General features: G+C 40.8%; 1 protein-coding gene across 1 annotated transcript in view; it reads right to left on the reverse strand.

Annotated features, from left to right (window-relative positions):
• tiam1a (TIAM Rac1 associated GEF 1a) overlaps window positions 1-23,581 on the reverse strand; it is a 178,012-nt gene that overhangs the window by 74,687 nt on the left and 79,744 nt on the right. Inside the window, exons 9-13 of the mRNA XM_060908541.1 lie at window positions 23,040-23,114; window positions 21,525-21,692; window positions 15,656-15,760; window positions 7,801-7,882; window positions 7,581-7,667 (exon numbers count right to left, since the gene is read on the reverse strand). Of these exons, the coding sequence (XP_060764524.1) occupies window positions 7,581-7,667; window positions 7,801-7,882; window positions 15,656-15,760; window positions 21,525-21,692; window positions 23,040-23,114 (517 nt within the window). The remainder of the gene's footprint in view (window positions 1-7,580; window positions 7,668-7,800; window positions 7,883-15,655; window positions 15,761-21,524; window positions 21,693-23,039; window positions 23,115-23,581) is intronic.

Here is a 23,581-nt window from a genome sequence, read left to right on the forward strand (position 1 = left end):
AAATATCATAACCGACCAGCCTCCCCTGTTTGAAAGACTACCAGCCGCCACTGCCTGTGACAGTTTCAAACTTCAGTTTTCTACCTGGTGGGATAAGAGTTTTGACTTGTCTAGTTTATGATGATTGCCTGACCATTCACCTGACTCATGTTTCTGAGTATTGCTTAGCCCTTTTGTTTCTTTTTTCTTTTTTGCTATATTTTAATATATCCAGAAAAACTGTGTTGTTCTAGCTGCTCCAAGAGATACTGGAGTAAACAGTAAGTCAGACTGAGTACTGGAACCTGACACTTTTATTGCGCTTATGATTTCATTCAGCCAGTCATGTGCATTTGTCAGGCCAGTATGCATCACATATTTTAAGTAAGTCATAACCTAGGTCAGATGGAGATGAGTTGACATTTTTTTCGCATGGGATTGGTTTAACCTCCTGATCCAGTCATATGTGAAAGCTTTTAAAACACATTTCCTCCAGCTGAGTGGAGATTTGGGTCAGTCTGTGGTGTTTTAAATAGCTCAGTGTTCCCTCAGCAATGTGTCAGCAAAAAGGCACTTTAATGGAACACACTGGGTGAGGTTCAAAATAAGTTTACTGACAAACCATTTACTTTTAGCCAGCAAAACTACAACTTTTGACAGTGACAATAATGTTTCATTTGAACTTTTATATATTTAAAGGTAGACTGCCTTTCAGATATTTCAAGTCTCAGTCATAAAAAAAAATTTTCCCCGACACCCAATTATTTTTGTTTAGTGGACCGAAAGCTACTGAATTCGAATCACAGACTTCCAATTTTATTTTATTTTTTTAAAAATAGAACAATTAATGAATTTAGGGTCATGGGGCCCTAAATTCTCCGCTATTTTTTCCTGCTTCACCATGACCCAATGCAAGATACTATGTCATGCATCACATGGTGGGCTTTCGTCGTTCACACAAGCCGTTGTGGGATACAAATTTGAAACAGGAGAGAACAATGGAGGATGTGAATGAAATGCCAAAGACCGACTACAGTAGCGGAAAGCGAGAAGAAAAGCCGTTATGTTGAGAAGGAAAGGAAACGCAGGACCAAACTAATAAATATCGGCGGTCAGCGAGCACCTCGGTGTGATCAGCTGTTCGTTTAGCGACAGAATGATGGAACTGTCAGTGCACGGTCAAGGTAAACCTGTAGATGGCAGTAATGCAACACTGGATGCCGACTGCCGTAAAACCCAAAAGAAGAACAAAAAGAAGACGACAAAGGTAAGCGTGCTCATGCGCACATGGACTTCCTCTGTCTGCTTGACTGCGCGAAGAAAGCAGTTTCATGCACATTATTTGCGAGGGAATCCCCTGAAATTAAATAACTTCCCAGACACAGAATGGCCTGTTTTTTTTTTTTTAGATATTACAGAAATAAGTATATATCACAATGACCAAATTTCAGAGGGAACTAAATTTCACCAATTTTGTGAAATCGAAAGGCCGTATAGCTTATAGTAGTATCGATTCTTAATGCATTCTTGATGTCTAGAGTAGTGGTTCCCAAAGTGGGATCTGGCTATTGTAGTGTCCTCCATATTTTCATTTACTTACAGCAATGGAGCTCACAACCTATCACTGGATTAGTTATTTTTGATCAATTCAAGCTTATTGACCTTAATGTTTAGCTTGCTCTAAAAGTCCTTGTAGTTATAAACCTGTTTGATTGGTCAACTGAATTCATCCAAGCCTAACTAAATCTATAAATAACTTGTCCATAGCGTCTTCTGTTGGTTCAGGAATAGAAAGCTCTGAGGGCATGTTGCTACAAAAAGTCAGATACCGGTAACTCTTGGTTCAGAGATAATAGTTTGTGCTTTGCTCATTGCAAAGGTGGAACAACTCCCTGCAGATTACAGTGAAGTTTGAAATCCACCAGAAATAGTTTATTCAGATGCAGTTACTTAATTCATGACAAAAGAACATGTAGTAGCTCCCAGTCAAAATTTTCTGGCTATCTGATCAACATGTGCTGATTTGTCACCACGAAGTTGGCAAATGTTTTCTCTCAGGTTCATGGTGAATGTTCAAAGTTTTCTTGTGTAACTATCACCTATACCTGAGCAAAGTGTTTCAGCTTTAAGTGTCTCGTACCATGGTTTGTCTCATTGTTTGAGCTTTGAAAGCTACGCAGGATAACTTTCGATAAAGCTGCATAGCTGATTTTATATGAAAACAATGGCTTCACTGGTACAAAGTGATTTTGATGCTCATCATCTTCAGGCAGCCTAAATGGCTCTGAAAACCTTGTGCTTTAGTCTGAATAAGGAAGCTGTTCCTGAGTCAGCACTGTTATGTATAAAATGGAAATAAAAAAAGTGTCCACAGCCCGTTAAAATAATAGGTTTTTCTGACGAAAACTGATCAGGGAAGCTGCCAAGAGGCCTACAGCAACACTGAAGGAGCTGCAGGAATTTCTGCCAAGTACTGGTTGCGTACTACATGTGACAACAATCTCCTGTATTCTCCATATGTCTGGACTATGAGGTAGGGTCAAAGAAAAACACCCAGGCTCTGGCTAAATTTTGCAAAAAAAAAAAACCCATCAACTCTCCCAAAAGCATGTGGGAAAATGCGTTATGGTCTGATGAAACCAAGGTTGAACTATTTGGCCACAATTCCAAAAGGTATGTTTGGTGCGAAAACAACACTGCGCATCAGCAAAAGAGCACCATACCCATGGTGAAGCATGGTGGTGGCAGCATCATGTTTTGGGGTTGTTTTTCTTCAGCTGGAACAGGGGCTTTAGTCAAGGTGGAGGGAATTATGAACAGTTCTAAATACCAGTCGATTTTGGCCCAAAACCTTCAGGTGTCTGCTAGAAAGCTGAAGATGAAGAGGAATTCCATCTTTCAGCATGACAATGACCCCAAAAAAAGTTTTGGAGTTGCCTAGCCAGAGCCCAGACCTAAATCCAGTTGAAAATCTGTGGGGTGACCTGAAGAGAGCTGTGCACAAGAAATGCCCTCGTAATCTGACCGATTTGGAGCACTTTTGCAAGGAAGAGTGGGCAAATATTGCCAAGTCTAGATGTGGCAGGCTGATAGACTCCGACCCAAAAAGACTGAATGCTGTAATTAAATCAAAAGGTGCTTTAACAAAGTATTATTAGTTTAAGGGTGTGCATACTTATGCAACCAGCTTATTGTACGTTTTTGATTTTTTGTTTGCCCTCCTAACAGATTTGTTTGTTTTTCAATTGAATTGTACAGGTTATAGGTCACATTAAAGGTGGGAAAAGTTTTGAAATGATTTATCGTGGTCTCATTTTTTTTTACATCAGAAAAACCTAGCATTTTAACGGGGTGTGTACACTTTTTATATCCACTGTATACATAACAGTGCTGACTCAGGAACAGCTTCCTTAGTCAGACTAAAGCACAAGGTTTTCAGAGCCATTTAGGCTGCCTAAAGACGATGAGCATCAAAATCACTTTGTACCAGTGAAGCCATTGTTTTCATATAAAATGAGCTATGCCGCTTTATTAAAAGTTATCCTGCGTAACTTTCAAAGCTCAAAAGTGTACACTTTTTATATCCACTGTGTGTGTGTGTAATATACATATATATATACACACATATACACATTATATATATATATATATATATATATATATATATATATATATATATATATATATATATATATATATATATATATATATATATATACACACACACATATATCTCATCTCATTATCTCTAGCCGCTTTATCCTTCTGCAGGGTCGCAGGCAAGCTGGAGCCTATCCCAGCTGACTATGAGCGAAAGGCAGGGTACACCCTGGACAAGTCGCCAGGTCATCACAGGGCTGACACACAGCAACAAACAACCATTCACACTTATGGTGAACCCGGACCTTCTTATTGTGAGGCGACAGCGCTAACCACTACACCACAGTGCCGCCCTATATATATATATATATATATATATATATATATATATATATATATATATATATATACACACACACACAGTGCTCAGTGTAAATGAGTAGACCCCCTTTTGCCTTGGTCACAACTGGCCGTACGTGCTCCTACGGCCGGTCTTCGTGCAAAAACCGCAAGAAACGCACGGAGGGCGCGCGTGTGACGTGCTGATTTTCGAGCCGTAGATTGGCCGCAGACCGGCCGCAGAGGTTCTTTGTCATGTCAAACAAACTCTACGGGCGCTTACATTTTTTTCAGGTTGCAAGACAAACTTACGGCCAACGTGTGTCTTTCTCCATGAACAAAAAAAACGCAGCGATTTGGGAAACGCCAAAAATTGCATGGCCAAAAAATCGTACGTCCGGTTGTGACCTAGGCTTTTGAAAAGTAACATTTTAAACAATATCTCAATGAACACATTTTCCAAAATGTTGACAAGACAAAGTTTAATATAACATCTGTTTAACTTATAATGTGAAAGTAAGGTTAATAATATAACTTAGATTACACATTTTTCAGTTTTACTCAAATTATGGTGGTGCAAAAATGAGTACACCCCACAACAAAAACTACTACATCTAGTACTTTGTATGGCCTCCATGATTTTTAATGACAGCACCAAGTCTTCTAGGCATGGAATCAGGCCCGCCGACAGGGGGGGACAAATGGGTATGTTGTCCCGGGCCCAGGAATGGGGGGGGCCAGAACTGGGCTCTCATGAAGTTGCGATTATTTTATTTCATTTCAAAATGTGTTGATTTGGGGGAGAAATGTGCTATATTTGCATTCAATAAATGATTTCTAGATCTTTTGCCTTTATTGTCTTTGAAAAAGGCGTCAAGAACCCCCTACCACCCCTAATGCAAAAATGGTTTGGTCTGACTCTTTGATTAAGGGGAAAAAAACGACATCGTTCGATCATAGCGCTTCGACAATCAGCGTGCGTGCCATTTGCCAACATGCACAAGTCAGGAGCACAGAAAAGAAAAGAAAAGAGAAAAAGAGAGGAAGAAACCAAGAGACTCAGGGGCTCACTGCATAAATATTTTAAAAAAGATTCAGATGATGCAGCAGGTACTAGCAAAGGCAGTGGGGCAGCTGAGCCAGGTAAGACACAGCCAACTTTTTCCAGCCCCGTAAAGTAACCCCAACCAAGGCACGCGTGGCACGCAATTCATGTTACAAACGAGGGGAGAGCAAGTCACACTGAACACCATATCAAACGCACAGGGCATTGAATCATTTCATAACCACAACGGCTTAATAACATTGTGTTTCATATATCTGATTGAAGCTAAGAATATTCACATTAGCCCACAATCATATCCCGCCGTTTCTCGAGCGGTGTGTTCTTCTCTGCTTTTCACACTGGACAGTACGCATGCACGCACAACAAAAGTCCGGCGCAGTGCATTTCGCACCTGAATAGTTGCAGACTAAGGAAATGTTAAAATGTTAAAACTGTAAAAATGTTGAAATGCTAAAATGAAATGGTTGACCGGTTGAATGGTTTTTGAATACCTGTCATTTAAGGGTTGGAGTGAGTAGAGAATGGGATAAGCAGTGATGGGAATAACGGCGTTAGAAATAAACGGCGTTACTTTTTTTAGTAACGAGTAATATAACTAATTACTTTTTACATCGTTATAACGCCGTTCCCGTTACTTACGATAAAATACTATGCGTTACTTTATTAAAGCTGTTCTCATCTGGCACGCTGCTCATTCAGCCTTTCTTTCCTCTGCTTTCGTGTGGGACGGGGAGACACGAGACAACGGCACAGTAAGCCAATCAGAGTAGATTTGCACAACATACGTAGGTAGGCCACGCCTACTGCACTGTGCACTCTTTCAATCAGAAGACACAGCGATGGCGAGCGGTCAGCCCAAGACTGCGCTTTCACATTGGAAATACAGCCAATTGCTTTTCATTACTTGAAATAAAAGGCAAAAATGTCTACATGCAATGCACATTATGTCGAGGAACAAAGCGTTTGTCCTCGTCAGTGGCCAGTAATTAGTAACATAATTTTAATAACTACAAAAATATATTACATTTGATAGATGTCTTATCTCACATTGTCCCACAAAAATATTAATATAGTGTAGATAACGTTACTAACTGGTTCTGTTAAGTGTCCATTTCAGTCATTAAACACATTTAACATTCACTTTTATTATGATTACACTAATTGAATTGTATTTTTTTGAGGGGGAACAAAATGTAACGGAATAATCACTTTCCCTGGTAATTAGTTACTTTTATGACTAAGTAACTCCGTTACTAACTCAGTTACTTTTTGGGAAAAGTACCTAGTAACTATAACTAATTACTTTTTGAAAGTAACGTGCCCTGTGGGTTGGCATTCAGAGCATTTTGTCCCGGGCCCAGCCAAAGCTGTCAGCGGCCCTGCATGGAATGAACAAGTTGGTGACATTTTGCAACATCAATCTTTTTCCATTCAATTCTAAGTTATATTATTAGCCTTACTTTCACGTTATAAGTTAAACAGATGTTATATTAAACTTTGTCTTGTCAACATTTTGGAAATTGTTTGTGTTCATTGAGATCTCATCTCATCTCATTATCTGTAGCCGCTTTACCCTTCTACAGGGTCGCAGGCAAGCTGGAGCCTATCCCAGCTGACTACGGGCGAAAGGCGGGGTACACCCTGGACAAGTCGCCAGGTCATCACAGGGCTGACACATAGACACAGACAACCATTCACACTCACATTCACACCTACGGTCAATTTAGAGTCACCAGTTAACCTAACCTGCATGTCTTTGGACTGTGGGGGAAACCGGAGCACCCGGAGGAAACCCACGCGGACACGGGGAGAACATGCAAACTCCACACAGAAAGGCCCTCGCCGGCCACGGGGCTCGAACCCAGGACCTTCTTGCTGTGAGGCGACAGCGCTAACCACTACACCACCGTGCCACCTGTTCATTGAGATATTGTTTAAAATGTTACTTTTCAAAGGGGGTGGACTCATTTACGCTGAGCACTAATATATATATATATATATATATATATATATATATATATATATATATATATATATATATATATATATATATATATATATATAGCTCTAATATATATATATTTTTTTTTTTTTCCTGGAAACATAGACCATAAGTGATTTTTAGAGTAAGGCTCTAAAATTTCACTATGTGTATCTTTCCAGGTAATAGATTGATACAATGAGAGTCATCGGGAGACAGGAGATGACCTATTAACACCCCCCCACACACAAAACCCCACTCCAAATTTTCCTAAGCTGAATTGGTTGCCATGGAAATAGGCAAAAAAATAAAAAAATCACAGAAATCCTAAAATGTCAAAATGCACAACTCCTCTAATCACTTAACATTTTAAGTGATTAGAGGAGTTGTCAGGTTTTGTGAAAAAAAACTCCTAAGAGCTTTTGAGTTATGCTCCAGTAGCTAAAATGTTTACAGACGGACAGACAAACGGACCGACAGACGGACGGAGTGATAGTTATATCCCCCCGCATTATATGCTGGGGGGATTAAAAAAAAAGTACAAAAGATTTACCAACAGCAAGGAAAGTTACAGTTTAACACTAACTTACATGCAGGAATCAGATCTGATCTCACCTTTAGTGAAAGCCATGCCTCCTGCCTTTACGTTTGTAATATGTAGCTGCTGTGTGCCGTCCTCATCCACCACAACTACAGAAAACCCTATGAAGGAAGCAGAAAGAAAAGAAAAGAAAAGGCAAAGTGATTCCAATTAACAAATAGACTGATATATTACATTCAATCACGCGCTTACTGTATTTACTAAATGAGACAGCAGTGTGAATGAAAGTCTTACCATAACCGATAGCACAGGATTCATTTCTGTCAAACTGGATAACTTTCATAGTTTTGGTACAAACTTCAATCTCTTTGTAGAGCTGAAAGAAAAGGAACAGTACCGAGTTTCCCAAAAGCATCATAGCACAAAGATCATAGTTAAATGGTAGCGCAAGCAGCACAATGAACACACTCTCTCCTAGTTAAGATGCTCTTAGCGTTAAGAGGATTTTGGAAAACCCACCCCAGAATTGTAAGGAAGAAAGTGAGAAAAAAAAACATTATAATGATTTTATTTGATTAATATAAAATAAAATTACATTATATTTCAATTTTTCACATAGAACTTACAGAAACCTCATGAAATAAGCCCTATGGAATGAAACAGACAGACAACCTCTTTTGTTTACACGTAGGGAAAATAACAGCAAATTGTTTCCTCATGCGAGCCAAAAATCAATAAAAAATAAGTCCTCTAATAGTTTTACATAAAAGAATGAATGGAAGAGACCAGAGATACAGAAAGAAATGTTTACAATACTTTCTTACTCTCTTATATTGGGTCCATTTCTCCAATATAATAACTGATATATAGTGTCTTGCAAAAGTATTCATCCCCTTTCATGTTTGTCCTGTTTTGTTGCATTACAAGCTGGAATTAAAATGGATTTTTGGAGGGTTAGCACCATTTGATTTACACAACATGCTGACCACTTTAAAGGTGAAAATTGTTGTTTTATTTTGACACAAACAATAATGAAGTTGAAAAAACAGAAATCTGGAGTGTGCATAGGTATTCACCCCCTTTCGTATGAAACCCCTAAATAAGAGCTGATCCAACCAATTCACTTCATAAGTCACATCATTAGTTGATTAAGATCCACCTGTGTGCAATCAAAGTGTCACATGATGTCTGTATAAATCAACCTGTTCTGGAAGGACCCTGACTCTGCTACACTACTAAGCAAGCAACATGAAAACCAAGGAGCCTCCAAACAGGTCAGAGACAAAGCTGTGGAGAAGTATAGATCAGGGTTGGGTTATAAAAAATATCCCAAACTTTGAATATCCCAGGGAGCACCATTAAATCCATTATAGCAAAATGGAAAGAATATGGCACCACTACAAACCTGACAAGAGAAGGCCGCCCACAAAACTCACAGACCGGGCAAGGAGGGCATTAATCAGAGATGCAACAAAGACACCAAAGATAACACTGAAGGAGCTGCAGAGATCCACAGCGGAGATGGGAGTATCTGTCCATAGGACCACTTTAAGCCGTACAATCCACAGAGTGGGGCTTTATGGAAGAGTGGCCAGAAAAAACTCATTGCTTAAGAAAACGCGTTTGGAGTTTGCCCAACAGCATGTGGCAGACTCCCCAAACACATGGAAGAAGAGCCTCTGGTCAAATGAGACTAAAATTGATCTTTTTGGCCATCATGGGAAATGCCATGTGTGGTGCAAACCCAACACCCTGAGAAGACCATTCCTACAGTGAAGCATGGTGGTGGCAGCATCATGCTGTGGGGATATTTTTCATCTGCAGGGACAGGAAAGCTGGTCAGGACTGAAGGAAAGATAGGTGGCACTAAATACAGGGTAATTCTGGAGGAAAACCTGTTTGAGTCAGCCAGAGGTTTGAGACTGGGACAAAGGTTCACATTCCAGCAGGATAATGACCCTGAACATACTGCTAAAGCTACATTGGAGTGGTGTAAAGGGAAACATTTAAATGTCTTGGAATGGCCTCAGGGGCGTCAGAAGCATTTTTAATGTGGGGGGGGGGACACACTGGTGGGGGGTCCTCCGCCAGAAAATTTTTAATTAATTAGATGCCATTTCCTGCATTCTGGTGTATTTTTAACAGGTTGTTAAACACCTAATTTTACCTACAAAAGTCACTTAATTCAATGACTATTTTAGAGACTCAACAATAAGTCCTCATTCAACTAGCCCAGGGGTTTTCAAAGTGTGGGAGAGTCAGCCCCCCCTCGGAGAGCAAATAAACAACAGCGCCCCCCTTACAATTTTTGTTGTTGCTATACTTAATGTTCCATTCGTATTTTTTAAAAAATGGTTGTTGTACACATTTTTATTTTTTTCTTTTTCACATTTTAAACATCTGTGCTTTTTAAAACATCTTGTTTTACACATTTTAAACATCTCATAGCATCGTTAGCTAGCACCTCTTGGCAGACAACACACTGTGGCAGTGGAGCATCTTCAGATCCAGTCCATGAAAATCCAAACTTTAAATAATCGTGGTCATACTTCCTTCTTTTTCCAGTCCCCCAGGATTCCGCGGGCCTTTTTTGTGATTGTAGCTGGCTAAAATGTCTGATGTTGCGGGGGTTTCCAAAAAAATTGCGATGAAAGTTGCGGTGTTTAGGTTTTTATTGCGATTACATTGCGGGAGGAAGTGAAAGTTGCGAGAAATTGTTGCGATTTTCTCTTTTTGTGATTAAAATTGAGTGATATGTTAAATATTAAGTTATTACTGAAAAACTATTGATTAAAAAAAACAAAGACACTGAGAAATGGTCCTATAAACAACTTTACCAATATAAAAGATTACCAGGACTACAAAAATGCAGAAAAATAGGCTTTACTTATCCAAATGCACCTGTTGGTTCAAAAGTTAAAGTGCATAGAACCTCACAGCACAACATGAAGTTACCTTAAAATATAATATAAATGCCTCAGCTTTCATGTAAGAAAAAAACTTTTAATACTAGTCCTGTGTGCAGGCAGTCTCTCCTGAAGACTAAATTAAACAATAATTATAAACTAATAAAATAAATGGCTCAGGCTTCATAGAAGAAAAAAAAAACAATTTGAACAGAATCTCACAGTATGATGCTGAAGCTGCCTAAACAATGGAAAATAAAATACCATTTTGGCAAAAATGTTGGCATCCATTAACTTCTTGTATTAAGTAAAAAAAAAATAAAGTGCACACAGTCCTTCACTGTAAACATAACACACTTTCAGTAACAGAATTTAAGCCTACATAAACACTGACTCGCACATCATGCAATGTTGCCAGATAATGCTGACGTTTTCCAGTCCAAAATATGTTCAAAACTCACCAAAATGCACTTAAAACCAATCTGGCAACACTGCGCGCATGCTGCTTCTCTTGAACTTATACGCGGAAGGTAGTTTGTCGACGTCACCTCAAGACGACGCCAACGATTGGTCAAATTTGCGGGAAAGTTGCGGTGATTGGATATAATTGCAACACCGCCCTGAATTCGCGGGGATTGGTTGAATTTGTGCTGAAGTTGCAAATCGCAACATCCTGGAGGCTCTGTTTTTTTTTTTTGCTTGGCCTAGACTCTGTCTCCTCACTCACTCACTACGTTTACATGCACATAGAGAGAATCGAATTTCTGCCGTTGCTCGACTGAAATCGAAGTTCAAAATGGCATGTATACACCTTAATTCGGCTGAAATTGAACCGAACTTAATTTCTTGGAATCGAGCTACACGACCTAGATTATGCGATTTCTGCCGAGCTACTTAGTGCATGTAAACCCTATTGAGCTACGTATTCGAGCTACTTACTTCAGCACTGCCCCTTCCGGAAGTGACAAGACCACAAGGGAAACACAACAGCCTCGGTCGGCATGACAACGAATCATGACAACGGCATGAATCTTTTCTTTTTGTGGTATTGTTTGCACTGTTAAAATTTAGCTCACTTACTGTATCACCAAATACATCTGTACAGCTGTTGCATAGCTGTGAAATGTGTCAAAAAAACAGCCTCGGTCGGCATGACACTTCACCTTAGCCGCCCACTTTATTAGGAACACTTCTGTTCGTACATACAAACTACAAACACTCTTCTTAGAGTTTATTTTATTTTTAAAAGGGACAGTGCACAAATTAAACATTATCCTTGTGGTCAGGACAGATGTCTGTACCAGGTTATAGCAGTGCATGCTAATTTCCGCCTGTAGTCACTTAGTTTATACTCTTGAATAGCTCTTCTTCATGACGACAACCGGAAGTGTACTAACACGATGGGGCGTGTAGCGCCACCTGTGGCTCGGGTGCACAATGCACCTCATAACAATAGCTCGATTTAAACACTGTGCATGTAGGATTGGATTTCTCTGGCACCCTGCTGGGACCTTCAGCTCGATTACCGACAGCAGCTCGATTTGGATGTGCATGTAAACGTAGTCACTGTAGCTTTAGGTACTAAAAATCGATCCGTTTTGTCTCTGGTAAAGGCTCCTCACGTTGCGCCCCCCCTGAAGAACTCTGGCGCCCCACACTTTGAAAAGCCCTGAACTAGTCCATATATTCATCAGCCTGTTTTTAAACCCACCACTACACCTAAGATAATGAGATGAATGTGACAATTTATCACCAACAATGACTTTATGGGTGCATTTTACTTTTTATTTTGTGTTTTCTATTTAGTTTTAGATGTAACACAACATGCCACTGGGCCAAGCAATAGTGACACTCAACTGTATGTTTAAAAATAAGAATATTCATAATTTCACACAATGACCAGGCATGGCATGGCATCATGCAAACTTCATAACACAAACTCACACTGTGTCAAGCAACGGTGACACATAAAAAATAACTTCACACAATGAACAGGTGCAATTTTGTTCACCACCAACAGTGACTTTAGTGGGTGCATTTTACTTTTTTCCGATTTAGCGATACTCATAACAAAAATGGCATGGCATCATGCAGTCTTCATAACACAAAATTACACTGGGTCAAGCAATGACACATAAAAGAGAACTTCACACAATGAACAAGTGCAGTTTTGTCAACCTACATGCAATGGTGGTACTACAGTAGCATTTACAGATTAGTATAACAAATAGATTTATAGATATAACGCCTTCTTATATTGGTGCCACCACAATTTCTACCACTTCATAACTTTTATCCCCCTTTCCTTCACAATCCACCTGGAATAACATCCATCTCTCTCCATTACTTTCCTTTCTACTATTCCTTCCCCATACACTGATTTCCCATCTTACTTTCCAGAAAACTGCCAAAGACCAGACAAAACAAGTTCTTCAAATCACACAGGGAATCAATAAATATCATCAGAGCAGACTTGACCTCATTCTTGGCATTACAGTAAGGCAGGCCTACTGGGTTTTAATTAAATGATAGCTAAGGTTAAGCTAGCTGATACATCTCCTAACATTGACTAGACATTTCCATTGGGACAAAAAAAAAAACTGCCCTGTGGGGAAATTTTGACTGACTTTCCGCTTCTTTGTAAAGAATGTCCTTATGTCCATTGTGTCGGGGGGGGGAGTAAATACTGCAAACAATTCATCATCAACCAAGAATACCCCATTTCATTGTTTGGTTGAATATTAATTTAACGTGTCCTAGGGTTAATTTTGAGGCCATATAACAAAAGAATAAGGTTTTAGCAAAAGCTAGACATTGTGAGGTTGCAATGTGGCTGACGTCACCTCCTCCACTTTCCAGCAGCTGCACCAACATTTCTGTGCTCGCGCTGAGATTCACTTCACTCGCGCGCGGTGAGCTGTTGTAGTGAACGCCCAGAAAACCCGGAGTGGATTTTCAGTGGTCTGTGTATTCTCTTATCGATCAAGTGTAATGGATTCTTTCACGAAGCAATAGAAACGGCGCTGGGTGAACTCATATTTTATGTTAAATGTGGGGGGGCCCAAACGAAGAATTATGAAATGTGAGGGGGACATGTCCCCTTCACATTCAATGGTGGCGACGCCCATGAATGGCCTAGTCAAAGCCCAGACCTCAATCCAATTGAGAATCTGTGGCATAACTTGAAGATTGCTGTACACCAACGCAACCCATCTAACTTGAAGGAGTTGGACCAGTTTTGCCTTGAGGCTAGGCTGACACTTGCACGATTCCGTGGCACGCATTGGCACGACTCGAGTCGTGCCAGTGCGCAAACTAGTCGTAAACTGGCGTGAAGTGTGTGTAAACCCGTCGTGACTGCGTGCCATGTCGGGATGAGAATTTTGAAATGTTCAAAATTTTGGTCACGACAAAATTTCACGACCGGGTCGTGAACTATGCGCAAACTGTTCGTGATCTCGTCGTGAACTCGTCGGGACGATGCGGGAGGATGCATGCCAGTGCGTGGAAGTGCGCGCCATGCCACAACTGTCACGAACTGCCACGAATAGTTCACGAACAGCTCACGTCGAGTTCACGAGTAGTTCACGACATGTTCACGAATTGGTGCGCGTCGCAGCGTGGCCGTGCCTTCCCACTGACACGGTCACGCATTGATGGCACAAGCAGTTCACGACTAGTTTACACACTTCACGAACAGTTTGAGCATGGCACAAGCAGTTCACGACGAGTGCATGAGCAGTTCACGAGCAGTTCACGACTACTGCGCGACAGTGGTGCTCGCGTCGGTGCGGGGGTATATATAGGGCTTCCCGGACACTTCTCGCCATTCGCAATTTTTTTTCTTGCTTTTTTCTTTAATGTCTTTTATTTTCTATTCCTTCATGACTATTTTTTTGGGGGGGGAGTTTCGTTTCTTTTATTTCAAAAATGGAACAACTGTGGATGCAGCTCATGAAGCTACTACCATTCTTTCTTGCCAAGGGACAGCACCAGCAGGGGACATGTAGTAATGTGACAGGTAGTCTTGCTGATCCTTTGCATCCTTCTGGGTATGATGGCCGGTTAGAGGCAGCAGCCCCTGCAGGTGTCGGTCAGTCCTCCATCCACCAGGGATCAGATCATGTGTGTCCGGATCTTCACGGTCCACTTCTGAAATTGCGTGTGGGTATCTGATGAGGATGAGGTTGTGCATGACACAGGCGTGCCCAAGTCGGCACGACACCGTCCGAATTGCGCAAACTTGTCGTGCCAATGCGGGAAGTGCGTAAACTATGCGCAAACTATGCGTGAACTCGTCGTGCCAGTTCGTGAATGTGGACGGGCACACATTCGTGAACTCGTCGTGAACTATGCGTGAACTAGTCGTGAACAGTGCGGGAGCCTCCCAGTTCATGCCCCAAAATGGCACGACTTGCCATGACAAAATCATGGCCAAAAGTCGTGCAAGTGTCAGCCTAGGGTGAGGAATGGGCAAAAATCCCAGTGGCTAGATGTGCTAAGCTAATAGAGACATACCCCCAAGAGACTTGCAGCTGTAATTGCAGCAAAAGGTGGCTCTACAAAGTATTGACTTTGGGGGGTGAATACCTATGCACACTCTAGATTTCTGTTTTTTCATCTTATTGTTTGTGTCACAATAAAACAACAATTTGCCCCTTTAAAGTGGTAGGCATGTTGTGTAAATCAAATGATACTAACCCCCCAAAAATCTATTTTAATTCCAGCTTGTAATGCGACAAAACAGGACAAACACCAAGGGGGATGAATACTTTCACAAGAAACTGTAAGCGATATAACTATTCTTAATTTGCATTACAATAAACATAAACAATATTTATTTAAAGACCCAAAACTTTTTCACCTGCTGGTGTGTGTGAGTGGGTGTGAATCCAAATATTATTTTGCTATATTATTCCAAGGTTAAAATGACCTGCACCTCTCTGTGCAAATATGCTTTCATATTTATTAAGGAAAGATGTTATGTTTAATGTTAGGGTTTAATTTTGGAAAATCATTTCAATATTTTTCCACCTTTGAAATGGTTATTGTGAACAATGCTGAATCAGGAAGTCTGAACCCAATGGCACACCTATGCCACACTCAGCTCTGTATTCTCTATCAGAAAATCTGAAAATTGTTTGCATCAATGTTTTCTTTTGAGGAATTTTTTCTAATATCCCAGGGCTTTATCAATATAGCGCTATATTCAGTCCATGATTAATGCTATAACTACAACTTACCAGGTCCCAGAGTTCCTCCTCAGGCTTAGGGACATAAAATTGCACTTGATTGTTGATTAGAAACTTTAGCCGGAGATAGTGCTTGGGTCGATCCAGACTATGGGCCTTGGGGGAACAAAGAAACAAATGTATGATTATCATCCACATCATGATTGATAAGGTTAAATGTAGTTGGGCAAAACTGATGTAGAAAAACATAACCTAAAACATTGACTAAGAACCCGATGTGGACAGTAACGAAGTACATTTACTTGAGGACTGTACTTTTTGAGTATCTGTACATGAGTGGTTTTTTTTTGGAAACTTATGACTTTAACTTCACTACATTTGAAAGACAGATATCGTACTTTTCACTCCACTACATTTCTAGCCTGGCTAACACGACTTCAAAGCTCTCCGAGCTATTGGTCTGGCCGAGATATTAAGCCCAACCGTTTCCCAGAGCCCGTGGTTGACCCGCCTCCCTGAAATGCCTCAGTTTGCTACTGGTCGAAGCCAGAAAAGGCTGTGACGAAGCTTAAACCAATCACATCACTCTTTCCTCTGACGTATGCGACGTGACAGGGCTAACTGGTAGATTAAACTCTTACCGAAGCCGGTCGGGAGCAAGACGAAAACGTCCTTCCTTTCAATAAATACCTCCAGGGCTGCTCTTTGCTCCGTTTTCAATGAGAACTTCCCGTTGAATGCTTTCAATACAGCATCTATGCGTAATAGATGCGGAAGCGTGAATGAAACGCTTCCGGCATAGATTCTGTAAACAATCTATGGCTTCCGGTCGCAGTTCTACTACGTCAGTGCCTTGAATACGCCTCTACCCAGGGCCGTTGGAGATGCTCAAAATTGATTGGTTCCTGATTTTTTGGGAGCTTGGAAGAGCTGTAGATAGCTTGCCTGGCCAGACTAAGCTCGCAACAGGCCCTCGTGTTGCGTCATGGATGGGCGGGCCCAGGCTACTACATTTCTATCAAGATCCTCGTTACTCATTGCTATGAAGCAGCTTTGAAAGTGGATGTTTTATTTCTTTTCTTTTCTAAAACGTGATTGTTTTTTTTCGCAGGTGACATTCAGACAGCCTGTCAGTAATCACTAGAGTCGTCATGTCCATAGACTGTATAAAATCGAGTTCAATGATTTCTCAGCAGCATTATTTCAACACGATCAGTTGATGGTAGAATGGAAGGAGGCGGTTCTTCTGGGGAATGCACACCCATGGCTTTATCTAGAACCCATGTTTCAGAAAGGATTAAAGATTCGTTTTGTTTTAAATGTTTGCTTTGTTTGCCTAAAATGAACCACATCACAGCTTTCAAAAACTCGCCGTCTGACCTGCGGAAGCATATTGAGGTATCCATCCATCCATCCATCCATTATCTGTAGCTGCTTATCCTGTCCTACAGGGTCGCAGGCAAGCTGGAGCCTATCCCAGCTGACTATGGGTGAGAGGTGGGGTACACCCTGGCCAAGTCGCCAGGTTATCGCAAGGCTGACACAGAGACAAACAACCATTCACACTCACATTCACACCTACGGTCAATTTAGAGCCACCAATTAGCCTAACCTGCATGTCTTTGGACTGTGGGGGAAACTGGAGCACCCAAAGGAAACCCACACAGACACGGGGAGAACATGCAAACTCCACACAGAAAGGCCCTTGCTGGCCGCTGGGCTCAAACCCAGGATCTTCTTGCTGTGAGGTGACAGTGCTAACTGTATGTATGTAAATGTTTTATTCCAAGAGAAAGCTTGCAATGAAGTTGTCTGTGCTTTTAGAGCTGGCGATAACGTTGCAATAGCTAAGCAGTCTGGTTAGTTTTAGTCAAATGACTTTCTACGGATTTGCCCGCCATGTTGCCATGGCCTTGTCCACAGCTAACATTAACGCATAGCTACTTTTGTTTTGATGTCAGATGATGGTCTTGCATTTTTTTGTCTTGCTTAAAGCAGTGTTGCTGTTGGGCGGTTATTAATCTAGAGGTGCGGACCTGGGTTTTAAGCAGGTTGGATTTTCATTTTTATTTTCTGAGCATGCTGCATTTACAGCTATTCCACTGTCTTCCTGATTAACATATACATACATGCGTGCACACACTGCCAGAGCTGGGTCAGAACACTACTATGCTGCTTTGTAGGGATGGGTAGGAATATTAAAATTTAAAGAAAAAAAACCCAATGGTTCTTCTTTTGTCAATTCAGTTGTGTTTCATTTTGTAACATTCTACCAGGCGTTTATTCTACAGGTTCTACAAACTAATCAGTAAATCCAGTAGGTTGCTTCAGAGGTGTTAGGCATTGTAAGCGTTGTGGCAATAATACAACAATGCATTGACAGAAAATGTACTTTTAAAAACAAGTGCTTCAGTATTCTAACTTGCGTAAAAATTTGACTGTACAACTTTCACTTGTATCGGAGTAACATTTGACTAGTGGTATCTGTACTTTGACTTAAGTAATGAACTTGGGTACTTTGTCCACCTCTGTTAAGAACCACCCTGGGTAAAGCTTTTAGGTCCAGTAAAGTATGTAATAATCCAAACAGTCCTGGTTCGATGCCCTATGCAGTGACAAATATACATGTAGCGCTTAGTACATACCTCACTTTGTACATTTTTAAATGTTTTGAAGCAATCATTAGGATGAGAAAGGTGCTACATAAAGATCACAACTCTGAACCACTTGAAATTGATCTGACCAATGGCACACTTTTCCAAGTGTCCTACTTATGGTTAAATGCCATAAGCCATTTTTTTCTCCTAACACATCTACAGCTGCTGTGTAAGGAGTGCTATGCTGGACGCTCGTGAGAGTTGGCCTCTGAGAAGCATGGACGTGAAGCGCCTGGAGAGGAACGAGAGAGCAATGCTGAGATGGATGTGTAGCATGAAGCCTGATGATGTGGTCAGCTCTAGCTGTCTTCGTCAGAGACTTGGCCAAGTGGAGCTTGATGCCAACCTTCGATATAAGCGCCTACAGTGGTTTGGCCACGTCCATAGGAGCACCTCTTGTATTGGAAGGGTCATGTCCCGACACCAGAATCTCAAGAAGTGGTACCTTACACCCAAAGATGTTTTAGACAGAGACTTCTGGAAGAAAAAATTACGGACTTGCCGTGCAACGCCCAACATACTGGTGGTGTTTACGTGACGTTAAACCGGATAGTGAGTGAGTGAGTGAGTGAATAAGGTAGCTAACAGCTGGCCCTTTGTATCATAAATCCATTACTTATTAAAACATGGGAGGAAAAAAACTCAAACCATGAAGTGAAAATATACATTTTTTATGACAGAACACAAAACATTAAGTGCCTCATACTGTATTCCATTATGTTATTTGTCAGAAAGCTGGTTTTTGAATTGAATTGAATTGAATAGGTCAGTATACCAACATCATAATATAACTTATTTAAAATTCTATTTTCACAACCGCTGCTCGTTTTTTGAAGATGTGATCTTTGTTTGCATATACGCACAGACCAATGGGAGCATTCAAGTATGGTGTATCAAACGTGCAATCAGCCATTCAGCATATTATCAGTCTTCAGGAAGAAGGAAAATATTGATGATTGTGCACTTTCACATTGCATTTCTATTTCTATGACTTCAATCCTTCCAACCCCTCACATGCTTGACCTCGTTGCAAGGATAGCTTTTTCAAAAACGAACATATGCTGTTTTAACTCATTGTTCATGGTTCTTTCATCCCAGGGTTACTGTTACCTCCAAGTAAACTAAACACAGAAAAATTTCCTGATGTCACCCGACAGGAATTTGCCTTCCTTTAATTACACCAATCCAAGCCAGATAATTGAGATTACTCTCTATTTTCATGCTTAAGTGACAACAGCACTGAGGAATTAAGAGTTTATTCCTGGCTTGGGCACATGTACTGGAATCTAAGAGTTAGCCTCTTTATAGTAATTACAGGTCATAGAGTTTGGAGCCTGTTTTCCAAAAGCAACCCAGTGAAAATATGTCTAGAAGAGAGTAGAGTGAGTAACACTTTAAACACTCATGATAACCAGTACAATGATATTTACACTGTATAGCTTTCGGGAGGCTCGACTGTAGTCTGTCATATAGCACATAATGTAACAAACTGTTGGATAGTACTTACTTTTATATTATAATTGGTATATTTAAATACACATTAAGGTCAGAAAATGGGGGTGGCACGGTGGTGTAGTGGTTAGCACTGTTGCCTCACAGAAAGAAGGTTCTGGGTTCGAGCCCAGTGGCTGACGGGGGCCTTTCTGTGTGTGGAGTTTACATGTTCTCTCCATGTCTGTGTGGGTTTCCTCTGGGTGCTCCGGTTTCCCCCACAGTCCAAAGACATGTAGGTTAGGCTAATTGGTGGCCCTACATTGACTGTAGGTGTGAATGCGAGTGTGAATGGTTGTGTGTCAGCCCTGTGCTGATCTGGTGACTTGTCCAGGGTGTACCCTGCCTCTCGCCCATAGTCAGCTGGGATAGGCTCTAGCTTGCCTGCAACCCTACACAGGATAAGCAGTTATGGATAATGGATGGATGAATTAAGGTCAGAAAATGAGGTATTTAAACTGCTTGATGTATTAGACCTATGCTGACTAAATTTTGCTCCGAGATATCTCATCGATAACAAGTCTTTCCAGGCAAAACAAACCTCGCCTGGCAGCACTTATTTTATACCTATATGTTGATAATGGTAATATTTCTTAATCATCAGCTGTCAGGTTATAGTCCCATGAAAATCCATGACCTTGAGTTTGACATTTCAAAGTCATTCAAGGTCAGAAGTCATGGCGGCAACTCAACGCCCATATGGCACTTCCTATAAGTTGATAATGGTAAACATCTGGCTATCATTAACCATTTTAAAGTTGTAGCCCTTTGAAAACCCATTACCTTGAGTTTGACCTTTCAAGGTCAAAGATCATGGTGCCAAATGAAAGCCCATATGGCACTTCCTATAAGTTGATAATGGTAAATATCTGGCTACCATCAACCGTTTTCAAGTTACAGCCCTCTGAAAATTCGTGACCTTGAGTTTGACTTTTCAAGGTCACTCAAGGTCAAAGATCATGGTGCCAAATGAAAGGCCATATGGGGGTTCCTATATGCTCATCATAGTAAACATCTGTCTATCGACAACAGTTTTTGAGTTATAATGGAAAATGTTTTTTTGACCGATGACCTCGACCCCCCTGACTTTTAACCCCCAACCACTACGGAGACTGTCCAAGCGACCCCATCATGCAGCATATGGTTGGAAGCAGAGTTGAAAGATGCACAATTTGGTTTTGGGTTGAAGTCAAAGTGAATAATTTGAAGAAAGTTATTGCAAAAAAAAAAAAAAGGTTTTGACCTTTCCGGTAATCTTGACCTTGATCCGATTACTCCCAAAATTTAATCAGGTAATTTATGGACCATTGCCCACCTACCCTGAAAATCTGAACTCAACTGGTACAACCGTCTAGATGCTAGATTGTTAACAGACAGACACAAACGAACAAACCTACTGATTACAATACCTCACCCCGCTGAGTCCGTTGCGGGCGAGGTGAATAATACAGGTTCTTCCAGTGATACTATGCATACATGACTGATATAAATATTGCAAAGCATTCAGATGGGTTGTTACAGTTCAGATTGGGTTTTAGTGGAAATATGACAGGAAGTAAAATAATTCAGAGATAGATACAGAACATGGTGTGTGTGTGTGTGTGTGTGTGTGTGTGTGTGTGTGTGTGTGTGTGTGTGTGTGTGTGTGTGTGATATAAAGAATGAGTATATATTATAGCATTGAAGCTATACCCTCAGGCCTGTGCTGACCTGTAAGTGTGTGTATATATGTGTGTGTGTGTGTGTGTGTGCGCATGTATGCGTGTGTTCACCTTGCACACTGATTCCAGGGCTTCCAGAGTCGTCTCTCCTGGCTGTATAATTACCAGAACAGGCTGATCGTTGGGCAAAATTACCCATGATGGCGTGAGGTATTCAGTAACCCAAACATCACTGTCTGCAGCTTGTTGAGGGAGACTCCTCATGGATCCTGTCTGATCCTTGCATCATGCAAACAACAAAAAACAAGTCAATATGGCTAAAAGGTCATACGGCTGAACAATTATGGTATGCTCTTCAGACTCTTCATGCACTTCAGTTTCAGTAACGAAGTGGATCATTTAAATGGTAAAACAAAACAGAATTTAAACTAAGAGATAAATGAACAAACAAACAAACAAACAAATAATGGTTCCATGGTACTAACAGTGAGTTACTGATAGGCAATAGATTTTTTAGCCTTCTCATTCAATGCCCCTTTTTAGCCCTCCCATTCAAAACACACACACATACACATACACACGCATGCACACACTTGGCTGTACTATTTTAACGAGTGCTTTATGTAACCATATCACAATTAAACCACGCTGTCTAAATCAATATAGAAGAAATGCATCAAGCCAGATCTGTTTCTAATTCCAGCTAATTTGTTGAATCCAATTAACTTGGCATCCAACCATGACAGTATCTGATCTTTTTTTTGCCCCATCGAGCTAAAGCTTGGCCTGTGGTTGCTGATCAACTGGGTGAGATTTGATGAACAGGAGGGCATTGTGGCTAGGATATGGGGGCTCTTGGACTCCCAGGTCTATCAGCGGATCTGTCAGCAGCAGCATCCTGCCCAAGTGCTGATATCTTATCATCCCGTATTGGGTGACAGGCTTCACTGTGCCCTTTCCCTCCCAGCAATCTGGCTACAGCATGCCACTGATGGTGGGCTGTGTAATGAATGAGAGCATGAACCCACACACAGGGATTAAGGGGAGTGTAAAGGATTGTGGTTGCACACATGAACACACTGACGGCAGGACGATGAAGTTTGGTGGACGGCTGATGAAACAACAATAGTTCAGTCACTGTGAGTTACTAATACAAGCCATTTTTACTTCTCCCTTTGCATCAAACACAATATGCATAATCATTCCCTTGCATTCTTTTTCATGCATGGATACAAATTCTCACATGCATTCACAAACACAGTATATGTATATGTTCTTTGAAATGGTTCTCGCTCTCCATCACATACACGTGCAAACACAGTTCACCTACCAAGACACAAGCCATCTGTCTCATCCAGCTCTGTTATGGATGTGTCGGGTGGGAAGATTGTCTAGCATTACCCGTATTTCCCAGGAGACCCCTCGCAGCAATGCCCAATGAACAGCTAAACTAAAACTGTACACCTCTCTCAATAAGTGTACAGTCCCCTTTCTCAATCCTTCGTTAGGTTTCCAAATAAGTTATTTTCCCCCCCAATAAACTACACACGATGTAATTATTTACAGCTATTCTCTTTCACAGTAAATTCATTTCACTAATTCAAATTAAAGTTGTATTTTCCTTACCAAGCTCTCCTTGGTTGGATCGCCAAACATTTCCTCCAAATTTTTCTTCACTGGTTCCTCTCTATCCACAAACACCTATAACAGACAAAACAGCCAGACAAGATCACATTTTGGCTCTGTTAAAGACAGACTTCAAATTCAGCTCATAAAAATTATTTTCCCTGACACACAATTATTTTTGTTTAGTGGACTGAAAGCTACTGAATTTGAATCACAGACTTCCAATTTTATGAGGTTTTTTTTTTTAAACAGAACAATTAATGAATTTAAGGCCACGTGGCCCTAAATACTCCATTATTTTTTCCTGCTTCACCATGACGCAATACAAGATACTACATCATGTATCATGTGGTGGGCTTTCCCCGTTTGCGCAAGGTATTGTGGGATACAAATTTGAAACAGGAGAGGAAAATGGAGGACGTGAAGGAAACGTGAAAGACTGACTACAGTAACGGAAAGTGAGAAGAAAAGATGTTATGTTATATAAGAAGGAAAGGAAACGCAGGACCAAACTAATAAATATCGGCTGTCAGCGAGCACCT

The sequence above is a fragment of the Neoarius graeffei genome, chromosome 25 (assembly GCF_027579695.1).
Source record: "Neoarius graeffei isolate fNeoGra1 chromosome 25, fNeoGra1.pri, whole genome shotgun sequence".
Classification (NCBI taxonomy): domain Eukaryota; kingdom Metazoa; phylum Chordata; class Actinopteri; order Siluriformes; family Ariidae; genus Neoarius; species Neoarius graeffei.